The sequence below is a fragment of the Spermophilus citellus genome (assembly GCF_964194105.1).
Source record: "Spermophilus citellus genome assembly, chromosome: 13".
NCBI lineage: Eukaryota > Metazoa > Chordata > Mammalia > Rodentia > Sciuridae > Spermophilus > Spermophilus citellus.
The window spans coordinates 60,537,113-60,559,166 of NC_138193.1; the positions used below are offsets into that span (position 1 = coordinate 60,537,113).

The window sequence follows — 22,054 nt, forward strand, 5'->3', positions numbered from 1 at the left end:
GGATGGATATTAACAAGAGAAGGCCTGAGAAATAAGAACTGTGTATTTATATGACTACCTGAATCCCATGTTTTAACTGTACATGAAAAGCTGCTTCAGAAGTGAGCTGCCTTGGGTTATTAAAGCACACAAAAGCTCTACCTCATTGAATGTCTTTGAACTTTACTGAGTCCCACAAGCGATCCTGACCCCTTTGCCCTTTTGACAGGTAATAAAGTTTACAGCAATTCCACACCAAGCCATGCACCAGGGAGTGGTCATAGTAGCAGAAAGAGCTAAGAAGGCAAACTCAGGGAAAAAAAAATAACATTAATATATTGAATGTGTACAAAGAATATTGTAACTGAGCATATGATTTAGGGGTTACTTTTCTCTGTTGGCTTTTTTTTTTTTTTACTTTCTCCAAACATTTTATAACGATGTTAAATTGATTAGTGTTGTTATGAAATGAAACTGGTTTAATTTTAATTGCCAAGCACTCCTAGTACTCACTCCCAGTTTATTTACCAGGTAGCAGACCTCCCGGTGAATGGCTTGAGGATGGTTTTCGCTTGCGTGACTTGAATACAGTGACTATAGGGGACTTGCCTGCTCGGTTGGACTGGTCTATCATGGGCTGCACTATTCTTCTCCGGGCATTAATAAACCTGCAACCAAGAAAGTGAAGCAAATTATTATTCCTTAAAAAAAAAAAAGAGGCAGAGGAAGAGGAAGAGCTGAATCACAGTCAGGCAAAGCTAGATCTTGGCAAAATGGGACTGCATCCAATCTCTCCCTCGCTCTATGTACAGCTTCACAGGCTGCAAAACCTATAACCCTTGGTGACCTTTGAGTACAAGGCTTGGGGTTTCTGAGTTGATTTATGTTTGCCTGTTTTACCACAGTTGGACACTTCCATTTCATCTTTTCATGGGGGAATTTGCAGAGTTTTCTGGAAACAATGCTAGCCACCATCTTTTCAATTGCAAGAGGGGGGACTTTGTGTAGAGTGAGATGCTGATGAGGGCATCTGTTACCTCTCTGAATTAGCGACACTTCAATCTTGTGCTCTCTGAGTTATTTTTTTGCCATTTTTATCCAAACCTCCCCTACCTTTGGCAAACCCAATTCTATTTTAATGCCCACTATTAAGATAATGAACTGGGATGGCAGCACACCATCAAATGAGAGAATGTCTGGAGTTTATCACCACTAACTCACACTGCTGGGGACTTCAGAGAAATGCATTCCTTGTAGAGATTTCTTGGGGTGGCTTTTTCTCTTTATGCAAAGTCTGAGGTCAAGGCAAGGTCACAGCTATACAGTTGTTGAATTTATAATTTGCTTTCTCCAACTCCTATTGAAAACTTATAAACATTTATTAAGACGGTTAAATTACCTTAACCCTCTTAATAATTGATTTTTTGGGGGGGGTACTATTGTTTTCATAACCTCTCCAAAAATGGCTAGTCATTGAAATATTAAAAAGTGGCTGACATAAGCTCTCCAAAGTCACACACAAAAGATTCTAACTCTTAAGATCCATTTGTACTGCATAATAAGAATTACATATCAAATACAAAAAATGAAGAGAACATATTAGATTCTGAAATACTAAATTGCTTTTAGTTCCCAACTCAGATTTGAATATATCAAATCTGAACAGGACATAAAAAAATACAATGAAAAGTTTAATAATGCACTATTAATAATTAAAGTTTCTATCGTCCAGTGTGAATTCTAGTTTGTATGCCTGCCCACTTCAGCGAAGGAAAATAGTTCCTAAAAACCAGGGCTTTTATTTAGACAGGGACAGGTTTTTAAAACAGAAATGCATACTTTATAACATTTTTAAGATTCTCAATATCCTGTATCTTCTTATGTTCTTTCATTATCTGAGAAGTAATTAAAATAAATAATGAAACTGGAATCTAACTAAAATGTACACTGTTGGTGCTAACTCTTACTGGCAATATATATCAGTTCCTGTATATGAAGTCCCTGAACTACTAATAAAAATATTTAAAATACAGATCTACAACAAATTGTGTTGCAAATCAGGTTATCATTATCTTGTATAAACCATGAAAATTGGAATCATGTGAGCAGAAGGTTAGATTAATTCTCCATTCTCATTATAAGCACAGGTGTAGCACAAACACCATGTGAAATAACCAATTAAAATGAAAAAAAAATCTGCTTTTTCATTAGCTGCCTTCACTGCATGACCAATTAGAAAATTATTTAATATTAATATTCTGCATATACCAAAAGTAATTTTCATAGTAACTAACATAGGTAAGAGAGCAAAAAGCCGCTCTTTATTTATGATACTGTGTTCATAATTTGCAGGAATTCAGTCTTTGAACTATCTTTTTTCAAGTCCCTTTTAAAACATTATATTTGATGGATAGGATTTATACTACTTTCCTAAAAATTGGAAGACATACTTTTAACAGATGAGGAGCCATGGCTCAGAAAAATTAAATGACTGATCTGAGGTCACGTGTTACCCAAGAGAAGTTAATAATTTGTTGAAAGACACACAGCTGTCAGGTGGTAGTGAAAGCCCTCCTAAGGCTATGACCTGAACACGGTCACTGCTGTGTCACCCATCTAGACTATTCCAGATTAAATACAGATTAAATACAAACCAGATTATATCTGGATTAAATATAATCCAGATTAAATATCTAGAAATTAGTTGGTTTTGAGCAATCTTAATGTTGAGTCCAGGAATAAGCATGACTCTGAAATTCAGTCTTGTAGATTGGAACTTTGGTGGCTTCCCTGCTTGTGTATAAAGACCAAGACAAGGCTACTCAAAAAATGTTGAAGGGACTCAATTTATCAAAATTCTAAAATTTGCCTTACACTCATGCTTTTAGATTTCCCGAAGACCAATTCCTAATGACCAACTCAGTTTGAGCTGAGCCCATGACTATTCAAGCCATGAATCATATAAAAATTACAAGTCAGGTTTGGAAAAGCTTTGATAGTTATCAAGTTTGGTCACTATGATTCTCTGCTATGATATCCTTGCCAAGTAGATTCTAGACTGTTGGACTGTTTCTTTTCTATCTTTCCTTTTTTTAAATGTGATACTGGGGATTGAATTCAGCGGCACTTCACCACGAGTCACATCTCCTGTCTTTTTGTTTGTTTTGTTTTTGAGGCAGGGTCTTGCTAAATTGCTCAGGGCCTCACTCACTTTTCCAGGTAGGGTTTGAATTTGTGATCCTCCTGCCTCAGCTTCCCTAGCCACTGGGATCACAGGCGTACGCTACCATACCCGGCTTGATTCTGTTTCTAAAGAAAATTCACTCTCTTACCTGAGAGTCCAGTCCATCTCTGGGCAAGGCAGGTCATTAGAAGGTCCTGTCTCACTTGATCTAAAATCCTTTTGCAGTACAACTCCTTGGGGTAATTTAAACAATTCTAATCTTACTTCCTTAGGATAGCCTTTCAAATATTTAAACACAGCCAGCATGACCCATAGGCCTTTCCTCCTCGTTTCCCTAGATTACACATCCACGGTTCTTAGAAAGTTCCTCCTAGAATGTGAGTCTTTCTAGTATTTTGAATCCACTCACCACCTGGGCCACTCTATGCTCAGTTTGCTGAGGTTTGTCTGCTTCCCTCTGAAGGTTTTCAGGGGACAATACTAACCGTACTTATTCCAGGCCTACCCTGGACCCTATGTGGAGAGCAAATACCTACCACAGTCCCATAGCTAAAAGCCCACAGATACTTGGTGCTATCTGCTTCTTTGTTTGGTGTCAATAACTGATACAAGCTACTTATAGTTTATATAGGTGTCAATGTGGGAATCCTTTCATTAAAAACAGAAAACTACATTAGGAAGTCTACCTAGAACTTCTTATAGGACTTAAAAACAGCATACTACAGGAACACAGCCACATCAGTGTTTATAGCAGCACAATTCACAAAGCTAAACTATGGAACCAACCTAGATGCTCTTCAGTAGATGAATGGATTAAAAAAATGTGGCATATATACACAATGGAATATTACTCAGCAATAAAAGAGAATAAAATCATGGCATTTGCAGGTTAATGGATGGAGTTGGAGAAGATAATGCTAAGTGAAGTTAGCCAATCCCAAAAAATCAAATGCCGAATGTTCTTTCCGATATAAAGAGGCTGATTCATAGTTCGGTAGGGAGGGGGAACAAGGGAGGAATAGATGAACTCTAGATAGGGCAGAGGGATGGGAGGGGAAGGGAGAGGGCATGGGGTTAGAAATGATGGTGGAATTAGATGGACATCATTATCCAAAGTACATGTATGAAGACACAAATTGGTTTGAATATACTTTGTATACAGCCAGAGATATAAATAATTGTGCTCTATCTGTGTAACATGAATTGTAATGCATTTGCTGTCATATGCAAACTTAAAAAAAAGAAAACCTTCATTTAAAAAATCAACATAATAAAATATTATCAGTACACATACAACTCAGGAAGCTCTCAGAACATTACTGAATTATAATTTCCATACATTAATAAACAACTCATTGTTTATATGAGGTCATGATGGATGTCTTTCTATGAAAATAACCACGTAGGCAGCAAATAATTTATTTTTTAAAACAACATCACTTTTTGATCTTAACTCCATGTCAACATTTGATTCTCCTTAGGAGATATTCCTCTTGTCCCAGTCTATCTCACATGGATGTTCTCATTGGAATCAAGCTACATATAGCAGAGCTATGTGTTTAAATGGCTTTGGGGGTGAATTCAGATACAAAAACATTTTCCTTCTGGGCAAAGTAATAAAGTGGCATTCTTGCTCCTCCCACTATAAGTCAAACTGAGGTCAGTTCCCCCTTCCCTCTATCTGTTTAAATAAACTGGTCCAGCTGTTTGTTTCTAAAATGCCCTTTGACCTTGAGTCTCATCCTCCCTGCTTTTGTGACAGAGTGCTTTACTTTTCATTGTGAAAGAGTCTAAATTGTCAAGAATATTCTAAACACTGAACCAAAAAAAGACTTCACATTTGATGTGAGCTTAGATGAATGTTTTTCCTTCTTAAAACACTATCATTTTTAGAAGCACCAGTAAATTAGTTTTCTTACGTGTGTGTGTGTGTGTGTGTGTGTGTACAAATAAATGCAGCATTTAACATATTCAAGCTTGAAAATAGAAGAAATACTGTTTGTGAAGAGAAGTGAGAGAGGGAAAAAATTCAAATTTGGATACACAATAAAAATATCCTTTTTTAAGAGCCACAGAATAGTTTGAAATAAAATATATATGTGTAAAATACAATCTTAGAGTTTTCCATATTGATAAGCGCTCTCTAAGGAGTTTATTAGTCTGAAGATGTGAGAGAAAACTTACTATTTTATAATCAATATTCATATATAGTATAACAGCCCTTAAAACTCAGATGTAGAATGTCAGGGATACATGACAATGTCACAGTTTTGCTTCTCATTAAAATAAATAGTTGTATACTTTTGTTTAATAGAGTGTAATTCAAATTTGCCATAAACTGGGCTTTTTAAAAAGTAAATATTTTAGTTAAGGTTGCCTTAAAATTAGAAAATGTCTCATTTGGCTTTCCATATCACATTTGGACATGAAGGTATTTTTTTTTTAATCATACTATGCCTTGAAAACACAATCTTCATTTTTGACATACTTTTAAGAACTGGACTCCCTCCAGTGAAAGGCAACTGATTTAGAAAGCATCCTTGTATTTCTTCTTTTATACAATCATGAATTAGATCAATAGGTCTTCTCACCACCAAACTATCTTCTGTCTCCAAACAAGAAGTTTAGAAAAGAAAGGAAGGGAATGGGTTGACTTTATAGCTTTATTCCATGTCCAAATAACCAGAGATGTGTTTCTTTTTGACTTAGTTGTTTGTCTCAAGTTCTAATAAGGTTGAAAGTGGGGGAAAAAATCTCCCCAAATCTGAGACCTGAGATCAACTAAACATTGAATTTTATTCTTTGCATTTTTATAGGAATTTGACAAGGAATATAGGAAGTGAATCTGATTTATGTTTTAAGAAAACATAGGGGCTGGGGTTGTGGCTCAGTGGTACAGCGCTTGTGTAGCACATGTGAGGCCCTGGGTTCAATTATCAGTACTGCATATAAATAAATAAAATAAAGGTCCATTGACAATGAAAAAAATATTAAAAGAAAAAAATTTAAAAAAGAAAGACAACACAGGAAGTACAGGGCATGGTGTCATATTCCTGTATCCCAGCAGCTTGGGAGGCTGAGGCTGGAGGATCATGAGTTCAAAGCCAGCCTCAGCAATTGAGCAAAGCTCTAAGCAACTCAGCAAAACCCTGTCTCTAATGTAAATTATTTATATTATATATATATATATATATATATATATATATATATATATATATATATATATATATATTTCATAGCTGTATATGAAAAAAGGCTGGGGTTATGGCTCAGTGGTTAAGCACCACTGGGTTCAAGCCCCCTCCCCCGCACCAAAAAAAAGAAAGAAAACACAGGAAGTTTTGTTTTATTCTTTCTTTTCTTTACTCACAAATTGTTTATCATTAGTCTTTCTTTTTAAGTGTTTTTCCATTCTGCCAATTCCATTATCTCCTTTCTTTGTCAGTCTTTGGATACTTGAATTGCTTTCTGAGCAAGATCTGATAGAACAGCTTTCTGAAATTGATCTTTTCCTTCAGTGTAGCCTCTACTTCCTTCCCTGGTCCCTTTCCCTGAAACTGGATTACTAAATTCAGTTTTCTTGGAGTTGGGGCTGTAGCTCAGTGGTAGAATGCTCGCTTCGCACGTGTGGGAAACTGGGTTCAATCTTCAGCACCACATAAAAATAAAATAAAAGTATTGTGTCCACCTACAACTAAAAGATATTTTTTAAAAAAAAATCAGTTTTCTCTTCTTAGGAAACAGAAGGAGCAAGGAGACCATAGCAGGTACCTGCCAGGAGCCAAAATACAAAGTACAGTTCCACAGTTCCACAGGCAACATTTTTCATATGCTTTTTTGCTCTTTAACTCCCTTGTATAATTCCTGTAATACTGAAAAAAGTAAAGAAAAATGACCTGCTCACTTGGTGTTCCTAACTTTACTCAGTTCTACTCCTGTGTACCACCCTATTTATGCACTGATGATTAAAGGGAGTCCATATTTAGTTATTTTGGCATGCCACAGCCAACTCAGTAAATCACATAAAATCAAAATGGTTTTGTTTCTAGACAATGATGTGATTCTTTGTCACCCCTATTGAGCTTTGTACTAACTAGGTATGTGAATGGGTCAGTAGGACAGTGGTCGATGTGGAGTTATCCATCTAAGTATGGATAGATATGATTTTAAAACATCCTTATAGGCCCAAGAAGCTAAAATGATAAACTATTAAGAAAAGGTTTTCTTTAACTAGACAGATACATTAGTGGAAATGCCTTCTACACATATGCTATCCATAAAAGACAATTAATTATAGTTGTCTTTGGTTGATATGTAGGTATAGTTAGGAATAACTACATATATATTTAAATAATAATAATAATAAGTAACACCATAGATTTTTAAGTATAATTTAAATAGTGTTAATTTCTGGAAGCATTATTCTTTATTCAGTTTAAAATAAAAGACATAGCTGGGTGTATTGGGGCATGCCTGTAATTCCTGTGGCTCCAGAGGCTCAGGCAGGAGGATCATAAGTTCAAAGCCACCCTCAGCAACTTAGCTAGGCACTAGGTCACTCAGTGAAACCCTGTCTCTAAATAAAATACCAAAAAAAAAAAGGTGGTGGGGGGGTGTGGGCAGGCTGGGGATGTAGCTCAATGGTTAAATGCCCCTGAGTTCAACCCCTAGTTCAACCCCAAATAAATAAATAAATAAATAAAAATTTAACAACATGTGCATATAATAACTAATACATTTAGGTAATCTCTAAAATACTTCTTTTAAAAAAAACATTGTTTAGTTATCAATGGACCTTTATTTTATTTATTTATATGCAGTGCTGAAAATTGAACCCAGTGCCTCACCCATGCTAGGCAAAAGCTCTGCCACTGAGCCACAGCCCCAGCGTCTAAAATACTTCTTAATTTTAGAATTAAGCCTCATGAAAAATCTTCAAATACAAAATTTCATATGGGAAGGTAATTATCGAATTCTAGAATTCTGTTCGTTTTCTCTTCCCTGATTTTCCTGGACATAGCCTTTCTTTCAACAGTATCACAGTCATTTAAATAAAACCTTATCTATCTATCTATATTTTTTAAGTCAACATTTCCTAATAACTTGAAGGCATGTTTTATAAACAACCCTTGGGGAAAGAGTTCTAGCTATCTCCCAACTATATCTGTAACTATCTGTTCTTTTAAACAAAAACAAAACAAAACAAAAAAACTAACTGCAAAATCCTATTTTGGAAATCTTCATTGTAGATTTACATTGACTTATTAGACTTAATGATCCATAACTGGCCGGTTTCAGGGTCCAAGTCTTCTACACTCCCTTTTTCTGTGAAATAAAACTTCATAAAACATGATTTTAAGACACTCAAGAAGGTTGACTCGATCTCAAGTCAAACCTTATGAAATCATGTTTTTGGCACCTTCTTCTAGTTTCTTAACCTCCTCCAGGATCCCACAGTTCCAAGACTGCAATCCATCATCTGTGTGTCTGGAGGTCGGGGAGGAGAATGGCTCTGGGAGGCCAGTAGACAGGACAGGCGGGTGAAGGCACTCAGTTCTCCTCTCCATCCCCTCTAGAAATGTAGTATTAGAACTTGCTCATGTCACAGGAAGCCCACCAGTTAGCAGTATGAGAAGGCTTCCTTTCTCTAGAAGTGATGAAGGTATCTCAGAACTCAAGTCTTCTAGCACAGTTGAGGAAGTCAATTCTATCTAAAATTTTCTTCAAAGTAGTTAGTGAAAAAATATCACCAATTAGTTGACAGAGATGATGTAAAATGCTAACAAAAATCTATGTATTATTTTGGACTTAAAGACATTAAAATAACTTTAAAATAATTCATCACTGGTTATACGCTACACAAATTTTCTTGAAAACAAATATTATGATTTTTTTAAAAACTGGGCTTACTAAAAGATTTAATCTGACCTAAATTCAAAGGAGAGATGGCTCCCTTAGTAGGCCTCTATTTCTTTTGTTACTTCTTGCCACCACCTAGATTATTAAAGCTCTGGGCTCCAAATTTAATGGAATGAGTGGCACATGGAGCATAAGAAATACCCAGCAGGTGTCTATTGACAAGCATCAAAATGGCACTTAATAAAAATTTACTTATCTATGATAATTGCCAAATTCAAGCTCATATAATCTTATTAACATAAGAAAAATAGTAGTTTGTCTAAGTTATACAGATTTAAAATGATTATTAGCACAATATATAAGCAATAGGTTAATATAGCAAATCTTTCTCAGCTAAAATAATATCCACAAAGATTAGATGTGTGTCTCTCTTGTTAAATAGCTGAACCATCTTTTCACTGAAGTTCTAATTTTCTCATACTCACAAAAAGTCAATAAAATTGCATCTAACTAGACATCCCTCACTGAATAAATATATTTATTTAAAGCAAATCCTAGTTTTCTGTCACTCTCCACTACAAGTAGAATGAGCAGGTAATTTATCATCTAAACTAAACACTTTTGAAGGTGAAGGGACACTATTAATGATAATGCCGAGCAGTAGGCATAAAGCATGAATGTCCCTTGGGATGTATGATCATTCTAATGATTACATACTCATTATTTTTTTAAAGAAAGTTTGCCCTGAATGATTGGACTTGAAACCCTTGTTGTGTGAGATCGGTGACCAGCTCCTGTATAAGGTGCTATGAGTCCTAAAACCATCTTGGGATTCCTCTGAGCTCTTTCCTTTCTCGAGGATCACTTCCTTTCATTTCTCAGCTCCCCAAGGCTTCACCCACATACCTGGGCCTGGAATCTCCACACAGGCCAAGGGAAGATATCTCAAAATTTAGCTTGTTACCTAATTTTACCTGGTCACAAAATTAAGCCATGGAATGGCATAATGAAGATGACTTGACTTGAACAGAGGTTTGTGTCTGTTCTTTGGAATGTTCACTGTATGAATGTTTTCAATTTGTAAAACTTTGAGACCAAAGCTCTATGTGATACACACTGATACACAATCTATAGACCCTTTACACCTCCTGACTAAGATATATGACAAAATGTCTCAAATGAGGACAATAGCACGAACACAAATAACTTCCTCTTGGAACCTGTCAAATCTCTGCCAAGTGCTCATGGCATCTAAGTCACTTTGGGGGAAACTGCATTTCACTGCTGAGTTGCTGAATGTCAGTGTGACTTCCCTTTACTTGGAACAAGCATCACTCATTATCTCAGTTGAAACACTGAACCTTGGCAGGGACAGTGCAAGTAGTGTCCAGTGTCCAGAGCTGAGTAGGAAGATTGCCACTTGCTGACCCCGGGATCACAGCAGTACTCAGGGGCCAAATTGTGGTAAGCAAGTGACTTAATGTTTACAAAAAGTGCTTTGCACATGGTAAAGCCTAAGACAGGAGTTTGTTGGGATACAACCATTATGATTCTCAAAAAATGGGTAATGGGCCAAAAATTTGTACACAAATGCTTAGAGCAGCAAAAGACAACCCAAATGCTCACCAACCGATGAATAGATAAACAAAATGTGTTATATCCATACAGCGGAACATTGCTCAACCATGCAGAGGAATAAAGTGCCAATAACACATGCTAGAATGTGGACAAAACCTGGAAACATTAAGAAGTCAATGCAATAGATTGCATATTATATGACCACACTTTTGTGAAATATCCACAATAAGCAAATTTAGAGAGAAAAAAGTAGACTAGTGGTTGCCAGGAGCTGGTGTGGATGGGGATGGAAATATGGGGAAAGGTAACAACTGAAGGACTCAGGATTTCTTTTTAAGGTGGTTAAAAAAAAAAAAAATCAAATTGACTATGGGAATGGTTGTATAACTCTGTGAACCTACTACCAGCCACTGAATTGTGCATTTAAAGTGAGTTGTATGGTTTGTGAATTATATCTCATTAAAGCTGTTAAAAATAAATATATACAGGCAGAAAGGATGAAGCACTGAACTGAGAGTCAGTCCTGTCTCCATGCTGAGACTCATCTGTCAAATGCTGCATAAACTCCCACCTAGGATTTGTACTCTATGGTTCTGTGGCACAGAGTGGCTGAAAATTTTAATCCATGCTCCCTTTGGTATACTTCAAAATCACAAACTCTTCTGTTACTTGTGATTTAAAAAAAATAGCATGACTTAAAATATAATTTCCAATGTGCTTTTTATATACTGCCTTCACTCAGAATGATTCTGATAGGTGTCTTTTGGTCCTCTGCTCCCCGCTAGCCTCTCCTTGGCCCTGAGGGTGGGAATCCCTGCCATAACCTATTGTACTTTCCTTTCTGTAAACAATACTGCCAGGTGACCAGCCATGAGGGCTGAGATCTTGCATCTTTTGGACATGCACGATTCTTTCCATTAGTTTTTTTTTTTCAATATCGCAAACCCCTGCCCTTTCCAAGTACATATGAACTCTGACCCAAACTAGGAATCAAATAAAGTCAACCACAGCAGATGTTCCAGTGATACAGTCCAACAAAACCCTTCATTAGACCAGTCTTCAAATCTGCTGCTTTATATCTGATTCCACATTTTAGAGTAAATACACTGAAAACTTATTACTTAATCACATGCTGCATTTAACTTTCCTCCCTGGCAGTATACTGTTCTTGGACAAAAGGAAAGTCACTTTGTCAGTATAGGGCCAGATCTCACTGATGACCAAAAAAATTCATTTTTGAACTAAATTACTCAAGAGTCCAAGACCAATAATCCCCAATGGACCTGAAAGAGTTAACAAGTTTGAGAAAGGAAATACTTTTTCCTTTCTTCAGGGACAGGATCTAATCTTGTAGACTTGGTTAGTTAAGAGGGCAAAAAGGAAAAGAACTCTCAAGGATGTCAGAGAAGATTAAGATTTTTTTGTTTGTTTGTTTGTTTACTTGTTCGTGTTCAGGTGTCAAGAGCATGATAGAGTTAGCTATTTTTCATACTAATAGATCAAACTAAAAGCTTTGTAAGGATGAAAATAAAATAGGAAAATTTTCAATGATTATGAAGGCATTGAACAGGAGAACCCTGTCTTTGCCAAAGATACAAGTATTCATGATGTTGGGTGTTTGTTTTATGCTTCTCTCTCTTTCCCTCTCTTTTGAATATATTCTTTCCCCTTAAAAATTAAAAATGGAGTAGAAGATAATCTGAGCGTCTGCAGAGAACCTGTCATTCACGCGCTGGAGCAATGCAGACCAGATCTGAGACAACGTTCACCCTCAGAAACACTTCCTTCCCCTGAGTCTCTGGTTCTACTCCATTTTAGAGAAAACTGTTTTATTCAACAAGGAGGCAACATTTGCCCCATTTTTTTTTTTTTAATATTTCAGACTGACTCTTTAACCACTCAAATATGCTGTTTTCTGTAGGCGCAGCCTGCAGCAAGATGGTGATGTAAGTGAGAGCCCTAGACGGTCTCTCTGGGCACAACCAAGAGCTTCAGTGCTCGACGGTTAATCACCCAACATTAGCCTCAGCAACTGTTGACACAAAATAGGTGGAGATCAGGTCTGTGCAAGCAGAAAATACCAGAAAGGCAAACTATATGTAAACACACTTAAGACAGATTTGACAAGAATAGACCTAAACCTGACTTGCAGGGAACTCACTACCATAGACAGCTTGGACGCCCCCAGCTGGGTCTGTTTCCCCTTACAAAGTTCCTTTGAGAGGACAAAGAGTAACATTTTAAAACGAAGATACATTTATGGGAGGCAGTGGAGACATTTGTCCCCTTGATTCACATAGTGTGAGTTTCAAATCTGCTCCTACATGCAGGATTTATGTAATGTAATACAGTTCTTCCACGTGTACCTGGAGTGGAGCCAAATGAAAGAGAGACGAGGAAAAAAAAAAAAGAAGAAGAAAAGAAAGAAACATGCACACACGACCACAATTCAAAAAGTTATTTCTCCTGACCTATAAAATGCAGGCAAAGAAGCAAATGGATAATGCTTAAACAGTCTTTTAATCTTATCTAACTGACACCTGACAACCCATTACTTATAGATTATTAATGCACCCACTAAAAAGTTTGTCATGTACAAAATTACTAGAGAAAAAGATTGAATGCCTGAGGAAAAAACAAATTTTGCTGTACAATAACTTCAGAAATTTCAAGCCTATTATCTGTCATGCCCTTCACAGACTCACAGCACACTGCTAAAAACAACTGATTTATCTTTATTATGCATCCGAAAATGACAGCACACATGTTTTTCATGTCTTGCGATAATGTTTAATTTCATCTAGTTTTTATTTTACAGTATGTGATTTGTTTATTTAAGATGAGGAAAAGTAACAACTTTTTAACTAATTTTCCTGTTTGCATCTTTATCAAAGTGTGTGTGTGTGTGAATGTGTGTGTATTTCATTCCTAGGGTAGACCAGGAATGAGATCAGCTTTAGAATATTCACATCCTGCTGGGTGCCCATTGTCACACAGTCTAGAATATTAGCTGAGAGTCTACACTCAACTGTCCTCCATGTCCACTTTAAGACAGAGGAAACTGCTGTCCCCGGAGATAAAGTGACTTGAGCAAGGACACGTATCTATCTGGTGAGGAATGGGGACAGCAGAGGAAATGTTTTGACTCCAGTGTCCATTTCCTTGCTTATTCCCTCCCCTTACTCCCTCTGTCCCCCTGTGTAAATTTCACACTGTCAGGAGGCTTCCAGAATTGCTCCTTAGCCACCTGAGGGTGGGGCAGAGTTAAGCTCCACTTTGACCGTGATGTCCCTCAGCCCTTCTCTCCAGGTACAAGGGATCAAGTCTTGCTCCATTAGGTGGCATGACACTCAGGGAGTTCTCTTCATTTCTTTGACCAAACACTTGTGCTAAGACACTGCAAACAGCAAATCTAATTTAATTCGGATGCAAGAGTCTTGCTGATCCAGGTATCACGTTCAGAGTCAGTCTCCAAGCCATGCTTTAATTGCCTTGAAAGGAATCACAGGTATTCAGAAACACCAAGCCTATGGTGAATCAGTCTCCCAACTCACTGGGAGCCCAATTCTCAGCTGTCCTGCAACACCTCCTCAGGCTGCATTGGCTCTATACTTCAGGCATGGAGCTATTTTTTTGTTCTCCTGAAAAGCTTGAAACTGCCCTCCAGTGCTGGCTGGAGGAGAGGCCTTGGTTACATGAATTATACTTGAACTTTCCTAAATCCTCCTTCCCATATCCCAGAACTTCCTGTTTATCTTTCACCTAGACTCAGGGTCCCCAAGGGGAAGGGGCAGAGTTTTCCATCCAGCACAGTGGGCCAACACCTACCCCTTCCTCAGGGGGTTTTCATCTTTAACAGTATTAAGGACTTGACTTTACACAGTGGGGAAAAGCTCTAAGTAAACTTACGGTGTAAAACTGACAATAAAGTATATTGAATAGTCTGCAGAGTCATTTTCAAAGAGGATTGTTTGCTGGAAATTTTGAAAATCTGCAGACAAAAGCAATGTCTCTGTTGAACTCCTAAAACTCTCTGACATGACAATACCTGAAGGTTTCTAAATTCACAGCTCTTTTCCCTGCAAGCTATTTGCTCAGCTATCCTAATAATACCCTGCCTGTCTGGCGGCTTGCCAGCCCTGTCTCAGGCAATATGCAAGCTAAACATTTTTTGACTGATTTCAATATTTTCTTATGAGCAACGAGACAGTATTTTATCTAGTGAGTATTACTGATTGCTATAATCTAAACCCAGAGTAAGCGCCTGTAAAGGTAATATTATTAGAATTGACACTCAAGGTGAAAAGCAGAGCAATTAACCGAGGCTGGAAGAACAACACCACATTCTGAAATGTTCTGGGGAGTTCTTCTATTTATGCTTCTCCTTCTTTTAAAAATACTGCACCTGTTACTCCATTGATCAATTAAGAAGTCTACTTCAAATATGGGTTACACTGAAATTCTCAAGGGAAAAAGTGAAATCACCTGCTTAATAAAATTATTTTTTTTGTGTGTGTGTGGGCAAGGTTGTTGCATCCCTAGGTGATTTCAAGGCAAGGAAATCACTCTACAGCCCACACTTTCATTTTGTTGAATAGAAACAAGTGAACCCAGGGCTTCTGCTTCTTGTGTTCGCACTGGTGTGGTCTTGGTTTTTTTGTTTGTTTGTTTGTTTTTTGTTTTGTTTTGTTTTATTTTACATCTGCTCTCCTTGCTTTTGTGTCATGCCTCTGTTTAGCTTTATTGACAAAACAATCTGTGCCTAATGTTTAAACAACATCTGTAAAATGTATTATTAAATTATGCTGGAAGAAAAAGCAGAACAATTCTATGAAACCCTCTGACCCCTATTGATTTTTAGATCACAGAAGTTGAAAGGATAATTTGTGAATGTTTTAACATTTACATCTAAACAGGTACCTGTATTTATAGAATCTTTGATTACTTATAAAACTATTTGCTACATTATTACCATAACTCAGAAAGAAACCTGACCTTTACCCATCGAATCTGTTTATTATAATGAAGGAGATCCGATTTTTTAAAAATAAGTTTACATTTTTACCTGCCAGAGGCATAAATCTCTAAGGATAACATACTTTTCCCTCCAGTAGTAATAAATGGGAAGTGATGGCTGAATGCTTTGTAGTTTCAGAGGCAATAAATGAAGTAACTAGGAAAATCTGGTGTGTACCCTAAATCTAAGAACTGTGGAGAGCAATAGTTCTGCAGTGTCATATCAGATGTTAGGATGCTACCTGGAGTTTTATATGCCTTGTTGTGGAGAGTGATTTTTCTCTTGACATACATACTGTATTTCACCTATACTATATATTTTGCACCTAAAACCCATATCAGATCATAAAAGGATAATCATTTAATATCAGGCCTCACTGGAAGAGTGTTCAGATGTAAACAAAGAAACTATAAAATTTATTCAGTGCACCCTAAGCTAGAGCTCTGCAGGTACCATGTGTCTGTGGTATCCAGCAAGTACCAGTACAACCACACAGCCTAAGTTATCATCACAGCAAATCCCCAGGTTTGCAACACTGGACTCAAAATATATAAGGCAGGTTTTATTGGACCATGCTATACTCATATTTTCAAAATAAAAAATAAATTTGGTCAATTCAGGAGGTAAAAAAGAATGAAGGATTGAATCTCTGTGTGTGTTTATATTTTCTTTAAAGTTTACCAAAATATCTAAAGACCTAAATAAGTATCTAATCCCCAAATTCAAGATGTTTCTACATAAATGACAAAAATGTCAGAATATTGTGTTCACTGCTATATAACAGAAGTATTTATCACAACTATAACAATAAAAAAACAAAAGCCCTGAATACTACCATTTACCATTTTTTAGATAAAAAAAGGAAAATACATAAATGTCTGATGCATGTTACACTGAAAAAATGATTATGCTTTAAATCTCAGATTACCACATATTTAAGGTTGAAATATTTAGGCAATTAGTTAGGGAAGCTGATGTTTTTGGAAAAGCATGCCTGGACCTCAGATAAATGAGATAATTTTGGTAAAAAAAAATTTACCCAAATTATTTTCATAATTGCCTCAATTCTCAAAAAAAATGTAATGGCATAACTGGTCCTACAATGTCTCATCTAATAAATTTCACATTCCATCTTAAGACCCGAATGTCTTTGGTACTCATGCCAACTGTTTTAAAATTCCTTCTGTTTTTATTCTGATGGGACCAAATATGATTTGTCACAATTATTTCCTTATTTTCATTTTATTTATATATTTTTTTGGCATCAAGTATTGAACCCAGGGGTGTCTAATTACTGAACGGCACCCCCAGTCCTTTTAACTTTTTTTTTTTATTATTTAGAGACAGCTCCTGAGTTGCTTAGGGCCCCCGCTAAGTTGTTGAGGCCGGCTTTGAACTCGATCCTCCTGCCTCAACTTCCTGAGCAACTGGGAATATAGGCATGCACCACTGGGCCTGGCTCACGATTCTCTTTTACTCCAAAAAATTATTTTAATTAATCAATCTGTCTTGTGATTTTACACTGAAATTCTCTTTTGCCCTTTACCTGGCCAATCCCATCTACTTTATCCTTAGTCCTCTACAGCAGGAGGTAGCACATGTCACTTATGCCAGTTAAAGAAGGTAAAATAAGTTCAGTGATGGAGTAAAGAACCATTACAACACATCAAACTTCTTGTCTCATTTTCAGTCACAGATTAACTTAAAAACCACATCATCCAGAGGTTCTATGACAAGCTAACAAGTCGACATGAGTTTATATTTTTTACTTACATATTTTTGTGTATTTCAATACATTATGTTGCTGCCAATAATTACGACTGATCTACACCCAACCTGACCTTCAGCATTTTATGAAATCTCATCAACAGTGACTCAGAGTTCATACAAAAATGGACATGTGTGTTAACAAGTTTTAGGGAATCCAAGAAGGAAGACACAAATGTTTTAAAAGTTGTGTCTATATGAAATGAAGGCAAAACACTAAAACACTGGTGATGATTTTTTAAAAATACATTAATTCTAGAGGAAAATAACATCATGGAGTGATGCTCTGTACAGGAATAAAATGTTTACAAGCTCTCAAAATAGCTTTGTATGATTTTATTTTTTGGGTCCAGGTGGGGGAGGGAAGGGTACTAAGGATTGAACTCAGGGGCACTCAACCACTGAGCCATATCCCCAGCCTTATTTAGAGACAGGGCTCAATGAGTTGCTTAGTGTCTCACTTTTGCTGAGGCTGGCTTTGAACTCATGGTCCTCCTGCCTCAGCCTCCCAAGCCACCGGGATTACAGACATGCACTACTGCCTATAAAAACCATATGAATTTTTGGCAATACAATAAAGTAAAAAAGATAACCACCCCTCAGTTTCTCTGATCTTCAGTCTCCAGATAGGGCAGTTTAAGATTCTCTGAGATCTTTGGTTTCAAAATGGTGCCATCTGGGTTTCCCCATTTTTGCATCACATTTCCTACTTTATGTTTAAAGAAAAATAAATCTATTACCAGCTCCTTAGAATAAGAAGATTTAGATGAAAATTAACAAAACATTAAAAAATGAAACATAGGGATGCCATTATTCACCACACTTTAGAAAGGCAATCTCTCCGACATCTTTTGGTTATTTGAAGGACATTTCTCTACAGCAGACCAAGTTATTAAGGGTTAAAACAATGGCCAAATGTGAAGGCGGTGAGGTGGAAACAAGGGTCACTTCCAACTCCAGAAAGGACAAGGAGGGAGAACACAGTGTACAAAGTGCCAGGTAAGCACAGAATTGCATTATGTCCCAAATAACTAAGTAAAAGCAATTTTTTTAAAGTTATGTCTGCACCAAATTGAGTATGTTTAAAGCCTGCAAACAAGGCTGGGAGGTAGCACAGTAGTAGAGCACCTCCCTGTTGTATTAAAGGTGCTGGGTTCAGTCCCCAGCATGGCAAAAATAAGTAAAGTATGCATATACTTTGAAAAAATATTTTGTAGTAGGTGTTATATCTTTTTTTAAAGTTTTTTTCCCCCTCTCTCTTTTAATTACGAAACAGGAAGTCCAGTTACGATCACAGACTGGTTGAGATGTGTTGCCCCCTCCACCCATCCGAGATTGTACACCGAATCTAGGAAAACGACAGTCCATACACATTACCTGAAATCACACGAATGCCTTCTTGCCCCTGAGTTCACAGGAAATATCCTCTAAGATGGTCTGCTCAGAGAAAGCAACTTGTAATGGAATCTAGGCTCTGGTAACTATGTTATGGATGGAGTTTGCTAGCAACCATGAGGAGGAAGAGAGATGGCATGTAGTGATAGATCACCTGGAAGGCAGCTCTCCAGCGTTCTTTAATTAGAGAGCTCACCCTGCCACTCCTTTACCCTTAAACAAGAACATTTCCCAGGGAAATGTAATGTTTGTAGAGCCTCCATTGTGTGAAGACCACCTCACCATCAGTGTGAATTGAAAAAGAGGTGGGTTGAAGTGGGTCCATAAAATTGATGGTCTCCCATTTAATACCAGCCAGATACCTTTGAAAGACAAGTCCAAAAATGCACACTGAACAGTCTTGAAATAGCAGGTGAAAATAGGCAAACCAAAAACCTCAGCAACAACACAACCCCCAGTGAAGCTTATGGACATAGTGTGCCTTTGGTGGGTTCCCTCTCCACTGACTAAAAGGGCTGCAAAAATTGATCTCTCAAGGCTGCGGTAAGGTCGTAGAAATTGATAACCCTTACAAGCAATGCTTGTGTGAGTCTGTCTGTGTCTTGCAGATAGTGCACTTTGTAAATTAATCCTCCAAAGGCAAATATATTGTAAGTAGCTTGTTATCTCTAAAATACTAAATTGAAGAATACATGGGATTATATTGACAGAAATTACATTTTCTGTAATGGGGTTTAATATATCTGAAATCTCTCCCAAAGGCACCCAGGCTCTCTAACAGGGTAGGGTCTGTTAATTTAGGTGCAATGGACATCAAGAACGAATTTATTCACCAAAATGGATTAGGCCATGTAATCAGAGATTCTGTAATATTAATCTTTGACACTTATGGAACAGAAAGAAATACTCTGTCTGCGACTGGCATTCCCAGTTCTCCCCTTTCCCCAACCGGGCTTTGGGCCTTTTCTGGATTTTACATCAAAGAGGATAAGGTTTCGCCACCATAAACACTAATCTAAAAATATTAGGACAATTAATTAGATACACTTAGTTGTAGGGGATATTGGATTTCAATACCCTTCAAATATGACACTAGCCCTGGGTGATTATATGAAACCTGGCTTTCAGCACATTCACAAAGGGTAATAAATCATACTTTCTCAAAGCCTCGTTGCCACATCACCATATATTAAGTCAGAATATTGTTGTCTGGTACTTGGTGCACAATCCCAGCTTTGCCCCAAATCAGGAATTTACACCTAATTTAGAAATAGTATTGCATAGTCCTGAGACACATCATGTTTTGAATAGCTTCAGAGTAGCAACACAATTTCTCCCTTTTAATATTTGGGAGATAAGAGAATAGGGAGACCACCCTTGACCGTGTAACAAATTCTAAATGAATTTGGTTATTCCATGAATTTAAAACTGACCGATAGGTGACGGTGGGTTTTCGTGTTTCGTAGAAAACAAGATGATACCACTCTATCGATTATCCTTAAGGGAAAAAGAGTCAAAGAGAGCCAAACATTATCAGAGCCATCTTGAATGTGAGTTAAACACAGAGTCATCCCACGCATAAAACCTGTCAAGGTATAAAAGAGGTGGAAGGCAAAACACTGTTTTATTTTCCATACTAGAAAGTGTTCTCACATATCAGTCAACAGTTTGTTTTCACCTTTGACTCAACAAGCTGCAGAGACTGGGTGTGGCTTCTCAATGCAAAACATTAGCTGCAGGTTGCCAAAGGGGGAAACAGATTGTGTGTAAACACAAGGCCAGATTGCTTACCAATTGTTCACTTGCAGGATGGTGAGTCCTGTGTCTTGGGCCAGTTGCTTTTTCTGTTCTTCAGAAGGGTAAGGATGCTGAAAGGGAACAAAAAGGATATGTGTACATCAGGCAATATTTAGGCCATTCTGTCAATAACCTAAGTGTCTAGTGAAGTCTATAATTAAAGGTAAAAATGCTGAGGTGTGTCGCTCTTATTAATGGAATACTACATCATCTAATTAATGGCAGTAAAAGACAAGCCAATTACAAAGATTAGTGAAGTGTATAAATAGCTACTTAGGATACTTGCAGAACCTTGATACTGAGTTGATCCTTTAACAAGTTTATTTGTTGCAAACAGAAAGTTTAGTGTGATCTTCACTATATTTTATAGCATTAAAATAAGGACAAGAGTTGTTTTTTTTTTTTTAAACCATCTACAAGTGTATCATATCCTGGTTAAACCCTTTCATTGAACCATGGAATTCTGAGGAAGCATTTTGACCAACAATCTGCTGAGGTCCCCAGCACTAAGTTGACATTCTCCCTCTAAGATACCATATTGCCGTATGCAAATAGCAAAATCAAAGTGGGTGTATTTTGTTTAAACCACTTTTCATTTTAGCTCTTCAGCAAAGCACAAACAAGATTTATCCCAAGTTGGTTTCCATGTCTCAATGTTGACACATGCTAGGGTTCTGCACATAGACCAATGCAAGGTCAAAGATCAGCATATTTTGCATGCTAACAACAAACCCAGTTATGTTCCTCACAAGGTAGAGTGGATAAAGAAGTACAACAGGATTCAATAAGAAAATGAAATTCATCCCTTCTCATAAGAATGTTTGGAACGCTACTGAAACTAGCTTTGGCAAAAACACTTTTTGTTCAATAATCAAGTATATCTAAATTTTCCATACACATTTCTAAAAAGTCTGGGAGAATCGCTGAGGATGTGGTTTCTGCCCATGGAGACACTGACTGACTTGAAATGTGGCTTCCCTAGGAATTCTCCATAGATAAAATTGTTCTGAGAGTCAACCCTCTATTCCATTATGAATGGGAAAGGGCACCCCCACAACCCTTAATTTAACTATCTGTGCCATGGAAACTAAATTCTGGTCTATTGAATGCTAATTAACATAGCTTTTAATCTCATTAATAATGTCTGATTAGATGCTAAAAAGACTTGTTAATGACCACTTCAATGCTCTTATATGTAAGTTTAAATATGTTCTGTATCTATACACGTGGGATACGTTTGTGGAGAGCAGAGATATAGCAATTTTTCCCATAAGCTTTGTCTTTGATTGTCACTTAATCAATAAATACACAATTAGAATAAGGCCTTGCTTTCATGGACTTTAGTGCCTTTCTCTAAAGAGCTTCAAGTATATTACAGACAGGATGGTAATTAATCCCCATTATAGTCCTTTGAGTGACATAAATGGAATCTATCATTCCTCTTGTTTTACAGGTGAGGAAACTGGCCAGCACAAGGG

The 22,054-nt window shown here is 37.0% G+C and overlaps 1 protein-coding gene across 4 annotated transcripts in view; it reads right to left on the minus strand.

The window, feature by feature from the left end:
- MEIS1 (Meis homeobox 1) overlaps positions 1 to 22,054 on the minus strand; it is a 138,059-nt gene that overhangs the window by 4,573 nt on the left and 111,432 nt on the right. For 2 of the 4 annotated variants that reach the window (XM_081264459.1, XM_081264461.1), the window contains exons 9-10: positions 20,571 to 20,647; positions 589 to 647 (exon numbers count right to left, since the gene is read on the minus strand). In XM_081264459.1, the coding sequence (XP_081120585.1) occupies positions 589 to 647; positions 20,571 to 20,647 (136 nt within the window). Of the gene's footprint in view, positions 1 to 507; positions 648 to 20,570; positions 20,648 to 22,054 lie in introns of all 4 variants that reach the window. The other 2 variants (XM_081264458.1, XM_081264460.1) reach the window with 1 other exon arrangement.